This window comes from Eriocheir sinensis, chromosome 1 (assembly GCF_024679095.1).
Source record: "Eriocheir sinensis breed Jianghai 21 chromosome 1, ASM2467909v1, whole genome shotgun sequence".
In the NCBI taxonomy this organism is placed as follows: Eukaryota; Metazoa; Arthropoda; class Malacostraca; order Decapoda; family Varunidae; genus Eriocheir; species Eriocheir sinensis.
In genome coordinates, this window is record NC_066509.1 from 37,714,774 (window position 1) to 37,725,514 (window position 10,741).

Consider the following 10,741-nt stretch of genomic DNA (forward strand, 5'->3'; position numbering starts at 1 on the left):
CAAGACATCAGTGAAGCTTTCCACCTCATGTGTAGGTGCGTCTGCTGCTTCACCCAGACATCGTGCCCTTTTGAGCGAGTGTCTTTTCTTAAACCTTGAGAACCAACCACTGCTAGCAGAGAAAGGTGGAGGATTATCAATGGTTAACTTACGTGCTACTGCCGCATATATTTCTCTTGCCTTCTCTCTTGCCTTAGCAGAAGATATGCAGACATTTCGATCATTTTTGTCTTCAATATATTTCTTCAGATAGTGTTCTGTTGTCACCATCAACTTGCTTGTAGGATGCGTGATGTGAGCAACTTCAATCACAGAGCTCCCCCGGGCATCTTTCAGGAAACGTTGTATTTCAATACGTTTTGCTCTTATTCCTCTTACAGTAGATTCACTAATGTTGAAAAAGTTCCCAACGGCAACAGGTCCCATTCCAGTATCAAGCTTTTTCAACACTTCCCCCTTTTCTTTCATGCTTAACAGTCTCTTCTTTTTACCTTGCCTCTCTGGCCTGCTTCCTTTTACCGAAATTGGTTTCTTTGAGCCACATGCTGCAGTGCCTCCTCTGTCCTCAGACATCACAGCAAACTCGCGGAGAAATATCAAGAGGCTAGTGGAAGAGGGCAAGGACACGTATGCACGTAGTCAACACCGCCAGCCAACTGAGGGAGTCGAGGCATCATGCGTGACGCCACACGTAAACGCGTTTGATACTTGTCGAAACAGCGCGAAACTCGGGAAAATAATGCGCTAAACTCGAGATGGTAAGAATTTAGGACTGAGCGCGAAACTCGCGGATCGCTAAACTCGAACACCGCGAAACTCGCGAGGGTACTGTATATGATAGACAGATAGATAAATAGAGAGAGAGAGAGAGAGAGAGAGAGAGAGAGAGAGAGAGAGAGATGGGGGGTGGAAGATTGCTCCCTCTTGCAAGAGGGAGCACGGGCCTTTGCCAAAGGCGGCCCGTAGCAGGGAGCTGACAGACCGACTCTATCGGCGATCGAAATCTAGCCGACCAAGTTGGTCTGTCGACAAGGCCTGGCGTGTCTCTGACAGAGAGAGAGAGAGAGAGAGAGAGAGAGAGATATATATATATATATATATATATATATATATATATATATATATATATATATATATATATATATATATATATATATATATATATATATATATATATATATATATATATATATATATATATATATATATATATATATATATATATATATATATATATATATATATATATATATATATATATATATATATATATATATATATATATATATATATATATATATATATATATATATATATATATATATATATATATATATATATATATAGATAGATAGATAGATATAGATATATATATGTGTGTGTGTGTTATTCACATATGGGCTTACAGATCATTGTGGATCCCTGTGAGCCACCATCCTCTGGGAGCAACCTTTGACCTCATTATTTGACCGGTCTGTGGATGGGGATGAAGCCAATACACACACTCACTCTCCGGGCTACGAGATCACAAATTCTCGATTTACATCCGGTACCAACATATTGCCATGTGAAGTAGGGTTACATGTGAAAGGAAACATGCGCAAGGTTTTCCGTCCAGCCAGGGAACCGAACCCGGGTTCTTTTACGTGTGTGTGTGTAATTCACCTCCTCTTGGTCTGCTGCGGGTCTCTCTGGAGACAGCCAGCCGTTCCCCTACGGAGGAGCACAGAGCTCAGTGTGTGTGTGTGTGTGTGTGTGTGTGTGTGTGTGTTTACAATATAATATAGTAATTGTGTTTCCACCTTTTTGGATTACCTAAACTCTGATAATATTATCGTGTTCAGGAGAATTTTATGTGTCAGCTGTTATTTTTTTACTTCTTCAACGCCTTGGTAATTCTGTAAAAATAATCCAAACGAAGTAAAGCTTGGTAAAGATCTATAACAACCGCTTTGACCTATTTTTATACTCGCCTTATGTTATTTATATTTGTGAATTTGAAATTTATTCATTACAGTTCCAATGCACTACCATCCTAAGTTTATTGATGAAAGAAAGAAGTAACTATTACACGAGATAGTGAACCATAGATGATACTGAAAACTTGAAGTGCGGAAAGTCCAGCGGATGGAAGGCGAGAAGGGACGCACCGAAGTTATCCTTCCACCTCGGAATAGATTGCAAACGTTCGTGTTGCCGTACATAAGAGATGAAATTGGCGTGTCAGATCTTATTCTGTCAAACATTCATTGGTACACAGCACAACAAACACATCGACCCCGGAAAAGTTGGAGCTATTTAGTGAAACATGTCATTGGGATCTGTTATGCAACTTCCTCACTAAATAGCTACAAACTTTTCTGGGGTCGATGTGTTTGTTGTGTACATGTAGCATTAAATGTTTGACAGAATACGCTCTGACACGGCAGTTTCATTTCTTATGTACGACAACACGTTTTCAATCTATTTCAAGTTGAAGAAATAACTTACAGTGCGTCCCTTCTCGCCTTCCTTCATGAGCGTCTCGGGAGAAGTTTCAGCTGCGTACGAAGACAATGGAAACGGATATATATATAAATATATAAATATGTAAATAAATTATGCTGCCTAGTTTATTGTAATTGTTGTAGAATGATAAAATGTGCTTGTTTATAAGATCATCAGACTAAAGGACAAAGTACAGTCCTACTGGAGAGGTAATTCAAAATAATATAATATCCTATAGCCTAGTATCGCTCGTGCCGACATCATCAAAAGAAGCTTTATGCATAGTTCATTCTTTTACAGACTCTCCATTACTAACAAGCATATAAGGTTTTGAATGATGAAGTTTAATTATTGAGGATGTTTACCTATAAAAAATATACCATGATAATTATTATAAACGCACAGTGATGGAACAAAATGAAGGGTGTGTTAAAACCCGCCCAGGTGGGTCATGGCAGTCTACTAGCCAAGCCACCCGGGTGGCTCATGGCAGTCTACTAGCCAAGCCACCCAGGTGGCTCATGGCAGTCTACTAGCCAAGCCACCCGGGTGGCTCATGGCAGTCTACTAGCCAAGCCACCCGGGCGGCTCATGGCAGTCTACTAGCCAAGCCACCCGGGCGGCTCATGGCAGTCTACTAGCCAAGCCACCCGGGTGGCTCATGGCAGTCTACTAGCCAACCCACCCGGGTGGCTCATGGCAGTCTACTAGCCAAGCCACCCGGGTGGCTCATGGCAGTCTACTAGCCAAGCCACCCGGGTGGCTCATGGCAGTCTACTAGCCAAGCCGCCGGGTGGCTCATGGCATCTACTAGCCAAGCCACCCGGGTGGCTCATGGCATCTACTAGCCAAGCCACCCGGGCGGCTCATGGCAGTTCACTAGCCAAGCCGCCCGGGTGGCTCATGGCAGTCTACTAGCCAAGCCACCCGGGCGGCTCATGGCAGTCTACTAGCCAAGCCGCCCGGGTGGCTCATGGCAGTCTACTAGCCAAGCCACCCGGGTGGCTCATGGCAGTCTACTAGCCAAGCCCCCCGGGCGGCTCATGGCAGTCTACTAGCCAAGCCACCCGGGCGGCTCATGGCAGTCTACTAGCCAAGCCACCCGGGTGGCTCATGGCAGTCTACTAGCCAAGCCACCCGGGTGGCTCATGGCAGTCTACTAGCCAAGCCACCCGGGCGGCTCATGGCAGTCTACTAGCCAAGCCACCCGGGTGGCTCATGGCAGTCTACTAGCCAAGCCACCCGGGCGGCTCCGGCACTATAAGGGCTAATATTTAGACCTTCATATGCCATTTTCCTTAATTTTTCCTTCCAATAATTACCACTACTCAAAAAATATATTATCATTAGTTTTTAGTTCTTTTTTAAACTCTGCAACAGAATACGCTACATAAAAACTGATCTTTGTATAATAAAAACCTTCATATGCAATTTTACTGATTAATTTCAGCTTCTAATAATTTCCACTGCTCAAAAATATATTATCATTAGTTTTTTCGTCCTTTTTTAAGCTCTGAAACTGAGTACGCTACATAAAAACTTATCTTCATATTATAATTTTAACCTTCATATCCCATTATCCTTATTAATTTCTGCTTCTAATAATTTCCACTGCTCAAAAATATATTATCATTAGTTTTTCGTCCTTTTATAAGCACTGAAACTGAGTACGGTACATAAAAAAACGAATTAAATGATATTAATTTTATTGGAGTAAGAAAAACACTAAAAAAGACAGGCATAGAAGTTAATGAAAAGAAATAACTAGAATATACATGGAAAGAAAAAAAGATTAGTTCATTATAGATCAGAGTATGATAAGCGCCAAAAATGACAAGCATTCACGTTAATAAAAAGAAATAGCTAGAAAATATAAGGAACGAAGAATAGATTAGTTAGCTATAAATTGGAATAAGAAAAGAACCCAAAAAGACGAGCATACAAGTTAATAAACAAATAACTAGAAAATATAGGAAAAGAATAGATTGGTTAGTTATTGATTGGAATAAGAAAATTATCCGAAGAACGAGCATACGAATTAATAAAAAGAACTATATGGAAAAATAAGGAAAGAATAGATTAGTCAGTTGTAGATTGGAGTAAGAGAAGGACTAAAAAGACAAGTATAGACGTTAATAAAAAGAAATAACTAGAAAATTATAAGGAAAGAAAAATAGATGGGTTAGTTATAGATTGGAATAAGAAAAGCACAAAAAAGACAGCAGACAAGTTAACAAAAAGAAATACCTGGAAAATATAAGGAACAAAGAATAGATTAGTTAGTTATAGATTGCAATTAGAACAGCACCAAAAAGACAGGATTAAAAGTTAATAAAAAGAAATGACTAGAAAATATAAGGAACAAAGAATAGATTACTAAGTTATAAATTGGAATAAGAAAAGCACCAAAAAAAACAAGCATAGAAATAATAAAAAGAAATACCTGGAAAAATAAGGAAAGAATAGTTTAGTTAATTATGAATTGGAATAAGAAAAGAACCCAAAAAGACGAGCATACAAGTTAATGAAAAGAAATAACTAGAAAAATAAGGAAAGATATTAGGTTATTTATTCTGTAAGTTTCTCTACTGCTGCAATATTTTCCTTACCAACGGGATCAACTATATATATATATATATATATATATATATATATATATATATATATATATATATATATATATATATATATATATATATATATATATATATATATATATATATATATATATATATATATATATATATATATATATATATATATATATATATATATATGTATATATATATATATATATATATATATATATATATATATATACACACTATCCTCTTCCTTCAACCTCCCTTTATGTATTAGGCTATTTATTCTGAAAATTAGAAAAGTACACGAGACTTACCTTAGGTCAGTTGAGGTGTACTTATAATTTTGCGAAGCAAATCGCCTCGGCTGGTTGGAAGCCTTCACATGAGAAAGCTTCACGCGCCGCCAGATCAGACTTTGACATGTCTGAACGCCTACATGAAATAAAGGGTATCTGGTCGTGTGATTAGTAGCGTAATTAGTAGTGTAATTAGTAGCGAAGGGTGGGAGAGGAGGGCATGAAGGCTTCCAACCAGCCGAGGCGATTTGCTTCAAGAAATTATAAGTACACCTCAACTGACCTAAGGTAAGTCTCGTGTACTTTTCTAATTTTACTTCATCAAATCGCCGTTCGGCTGGAGGAATCCTCCACATGAGGCTTTGAAGCCATGTGGGTGTCGTACCTTATGTGTATCGTGAATTTTGGGTAATAATAACCTTATTGGAAACAGATAACATCATATTGACCTTGCAAATACATGTATGAGCATGTACATATAACAAAATGACAACTTGACCTGTTGAGGACTATGCAATTGGAACAATTTGTAGTAATCCATCATCCCCAAATAAAACCTTAAAAATATTAATCCGCTGTCACTTATGACTCCCAGTAGTCTCTGTAACCCGGGCTCACCAGTACCTTGTGTAAACATAACATATTTATTAATGTATGTACATAAAGATTTGCATGTAACATGTAAACATAATCTTAACCTAACTTTGAGGCCCACAAAAGCAGCTGCATTAGAGTCAAATATGGGCATCCAAGCTGCTGTCCGCTGATGTACTTATTCCAACACTGCCTCCTGAAATGCATCTGTCCCTGTGACAATGTGCTTGTCATAATAAGTTGCAAAGGTGGTTTCCCTTGACCATCCTGCTTTTGCCATTATGCATTCAATTGGTACAGCCATAGCTTTGGCTTTTGATGCCGCGGCTGGCCTCACACTACCTGCTGTGAAAGTGTTGGTGTTTACCCCAGACATATTAAGCATAGTTCTAAGCCAACGTGCAATAGTGTCTTTAGACACTGCTTTATGTGGTTTGATGAAACTTATGAATAATTCAATGTCATTGAGTTGAGTGATTTGTCGGTGTTCTTGTGTGGCTTTAATGTAGCATTTCAAGGTTTCACACACGCATAAACTGGCGTCCTTTGGATAAGCCTGAAACTTAATTCTACGAATGTTGTAGCTAGGCCTACCCTGCTTAAGAATTCCCCCCAAAGGCACAGAAATGAAGTCATCTCCTATAGTAATGCCATTTAATACCAGCAAGTGTAACGCCTGTACTCTGGCAGCTTGTGTCAGTGCCATCAACATCACGAGTTTTAATGTGACTTCTTTAAGTGACAGGTTTTTCAGTGGGTACATCGTTCTCAGTTTCTGCAAAACGGGCTTAACATCCCAAGTTTCTGTGTACCTGGGTTTGGTTGGTCTCAAATTGAACACCCCTCTCATAAAGCGGATCACCAGAGGGTGGACCCCTGCCCTACAGCCATTGACTACAATGCCCAATGAAGATAGAGCACCTCTTGCTGTGTTGATACTGTCATAGCCCACGTTCCGGTGGAATGTTTCCGTTAAAAAGTTTATTATTTCTGGTGCAGTGGGATTAACGGGATCGATATCCCGTCTATGACAAAACTGGGCTCACCTTCTGATGTGTGGCCTGTACTGCTTCTCTGTGCCAGGTTTCCAGGATGCCATAATGATTTCTGCGCCCTCTGCAGATACGCCCTGTTCTCGTAGGGATTCCCTGATAGAAGGCACGCCATGAGACTCGTGTGTTTCAATAGCGGGTGAGGTTCTGCCGTAGATGGGTGCGTCAGCACATCCTTCCCCATGATCAGACGAGGGTGATCGACCAGCAACTGGAGGAGAGAGCCCATCCAAGGCTGCGAAGTCCATAGTGGCACCACCATCCACCCTTTCCCTACCTCTGGTTTTAGCTTTTGCAGGCACCTAGTAATTAATGAAAACGGAGGAAAGATGTAACAAAGTTGAAACTGTGTCCATTTAAATGAGAACGCATCAAAATATTTTGCCTCTGGGTCTGGTTTCCACGAACAGAACGTGCTTACTTGCTTATTAATTCTAGAGGCAAACAGATCAATGGAAGGAGTACCAAACACTTGAGATAACTCCCTGAAGATGTTTTCACCCAGTTTCCATTCGTGTCTGTCATTAATTTTACGAGAAGCTATGTCTGCAATAACGTTGTCTTTGCCTGGTATGTGCGAACAGATGATCCACGAGTTGTTTCCCACACACCAGTCCCAAATATCAATAGATATGTTGTTGCAAGTTTGTGATTTAGAACCCCCCATTTCGTTGACATACGATATGGCAGTGGTGTTGTCACAGAAAACCTTTATGTGCCTGTCTCTGAGTTCAAGTGTGAATGTTTGCAGTGTCAGGAGAATGGCTTTGAGCTCGAGAGCATTTATGTGTAAATGTTTTTCCTCCCTTGACCAATTACCACTCACTGTCTGTTGGTCTAGGTGACCACCCCAGCCTGAGCGAGATGCATCCGTGTACAATTTAATATCTGGTCCTGTTCTGAAAATTTGTCTGTCCTGAATTGAAACGTTATTTATCCACCAATTCAAATCTTCTCTCATGTCATTAGTGATAGTCTTTTTCCTGTTAAAGTCACCTTTCTCTTCCTTTAAGGCAGCAATCTTTGCTGCTTCTAATTTCCTGTAATGAAGCTTACCGAGTTCCACTGCTGGGGTGGCAGCTACAAGCATGCCTATCACTCTAGCTACCCCTCTGATGGTGTGTCGTTCCTTGCTCAGAAGGGCCTTACAACCTTGTGTTACTTTATCCAGCCTGCGTTCAGGCAAGTAAATTTTCATACTCTCCGTGTCAATAACATTACCCAAGTACTCTATGCACTTCGTAGGAATCAGGACAGATTTCTCTTCATTAATGTAGAACCCCAAACTCCTCAACAAAGTGATTGTATCATTTATGCTTTCAAGACAACCTGACCTTGTACTGTGAATGATAAGCGTGTCATCAATAAAACTGGTGATCCTGTAACCCTTCTTTCTTAAGGTAGCAAAGACAGGTTTCATTAATTTGGTGAACAGTCTTGGCCCCTCTGAAATTCCATTTGGCAAACATGTAAATTTGTAAACAGTACCGTGCCAGGTGAAACAAAGAAATTTTTGTTGTTCCTCTGCAACCTTCACTGAGTAATAAGCATGCCTAAGGTCCACTGAAGCCAAATAGTCACCCGCATGAATAAGTTTGATTGCCTGCTCAAAATTCTCCATTTTGAAATGTTTGTATGGGATGTGTAAGTTTAACTCTTTCAAATTAAGCACAAGTCTGTATTCACCATTTGGCTTCTTCCTTAAGAATATGGGGGAAATAATTTGATCGTCAGTCCTTTGAGTAACCTGAATGACCTTGAGTTGCAAGAGCTTGCTAATTTCCTTAGAAATGCATTGTTGCTGTTCCTTATTAAATGGGTATTCAACCTCTTTAAAGTAAAGATGTTCTATGTCCTCTACACTGATATTAAGGTGGCAATGCTGAACAATGTCCAAAACAAATGGGTCTTGTGTAAATTTCTGCCACTCAGAAACAAAATAGTGCAGTCTACCTGCTTCAAAGTCCTTACTTGCCTCAATTACTGACGAGCCTTGTGCCCCCGGCCTTTCGCGTTTTTTGGATCCGTGTCCTGCCTCGCCTGTGCAGGTCGTTGATTGCCCCTGTAGCCTGTCCTCGGCAAACCATAAGGCTGGAACCTGGATGAGAAGCTCCTGTTTGGTGCTTTACTCCAAGAACTCCTCGTCCTCCCCCCAGGGAATCGCCAGGCCAAAGAAGACTTCTTGGTGGTAATCTTGTGCTTAAGCTTCTCCGCGTCTTCAATATTCTTGGCCGACTGTGACACGTCATCTCCAAAGAGGAAGCGGGTCATAGGCACCCTGTCTGAGCAAAGGTGCGAGTACTTACGGTTTATCTCCCGTTTCATGACCAGCCGCCTTGCTAGGTTGTTCCTGTGGTTTGCATGGCCCAACAAAGCCAGTGCGCCATTAATCATTCCGACCTCGCGAGCCACCACAGCGTTCCCCTCATCAGTAGCTACCTTGTCAAGTACCAAGAGGGCTTTGTAATAATGGTCGCCGCTCTCAGGATGTCCTTGTTGACTTCTTTTAGGCGACAGTCTGCCTTCCTAGCATCTACTCTGAGGGCTTCAAACACCTGCGTGTTACATTCCACAGGTGCGAGTGCGTGACAGTTGGCCGGCCTCTTCACAATGTCGTCCTCACAGTGTCCTTGTAGTCCTCCTCCCTCATGCCGTTGTCAAACACGTAATTCACCATGTCCGCAACCTGTGTGTCAATATCCTCTGATACCAACTCCTGTGGACCAAAAGATTTGGCCCCCAGCATGAGAGCACTACTGCCTGGGGCAAACACTCTAATCTCACCATCCTCACTGCCTGAATCCATAAACCCTGAGAAAGAGCCAGGAGGAGGAGACAGAGGACGGCACGCATCACGTGATGTACCCGCACCCTCGTTCACCACAGGAGCCACACGAGGGGCAGGCTGCCTGTCCTCCTTTAGCTTGTTCACCTCACCTCGTAGCTCCGAAATGGCCTCCAAAACCATGTTCCAGGGGGCAGGTGGGGACGGGGGCGCAGCTGGCCGAGCACGCCTGTGGGGCCGAAGTGGTTTATGGGCACCTATCAGCTGATACGAGCGCCCGCTACCACCATGACTGTTACCAGGAGCATGTGGCCTCATCTCGTCCTGCGACGATCCCGAGCCCCCTGAGGCAAGGTATGGTTCACCTCGCCTCGACTCCGAACGTGGCCGTGGGGACACCTGTTGAGGGCCCCCAGCTACCCGGGACTGATCAGACATGGCCGGCGGCCGGCGCAGCCTGCCGAGACAACACAACACAAATAAGTCGCCTTGCAGCCCACACAATATTGTAGAAACAGCCACTTGCAAGGCCCTGCCCGCTCCTAACATAGGATGACGGGCAGGAGGCTCTGTACCTGCGTAACAAGCACGTGGCCTATTGGTTGAGTTGAAAACCAGGACGGAGCCCTGCTGACGTCCTTCCGGCGTGGCAACTGTGAAGCAACTGATCTGGCGGCGGCGCGTGAAGCTTTCTCATGTGGAGGATTCCTCCAGCCGAACGGCGATTTGATGAAGTAAAATTTCTCTACTGCTGCAATATTTTATGTGTGTGTGTGTGTGTGTGTGTGTGTGTGTGTGTGTGTGTGTGTAAGTTAAATATGGCGGGATGTGAACGTAGGTTTTTTTTTTTATAACTTCAGAAAGAGAGAGAGAGAGAGAGAGAGAGAGAGAGAGAGAGAGAGAGAGAGAAATATATATATATATATATATATATATATATAT

The 10,741-nt window shown here is 42.0% G+C and overlaps 1 protein-coding gene across 1 annotated transcript; it reads right to left on the reverse strand.

The window, feature by feature from the left end:
* Positions 1 to 9,483: 9,483 nt before the first annotated feature.
* LOC126997304 (uncharacterized) lies at positions 9,484 to 10,534 on the reverse strand. The gene is made up of 2 exons (XM_050858341.1): positions 10,375 to 10,534; positions 9,484 to 10,256 (listed from the first exon to the last, which is right to left on the reverse strand). Exon 2 carries the CDS (start codon positions 10,235 to 10,237, stop codon positions 9,620 to 9,622), a length of 618 nt encoding a protein of 205 aa, XP_050714298.1. The 5' UTR covers positions 10,238 to 10,256; positions 10,375 to 10,534; the 3' UTR covers positions 9,484 to 9,619.
* Positions 10,535 to 10,741: the final 207 nt, after the last annotated feature.

Excerpts from the sequence above, each read along its gene's own strand:
- LOC126997304 (XM_050858341.1), bottom strand. The coding sequence starts at position 10,237 with ATGTCTGATCAGTCCCGGGTAGCTGGGGGCCCTCAACAGGTGTCCCCA.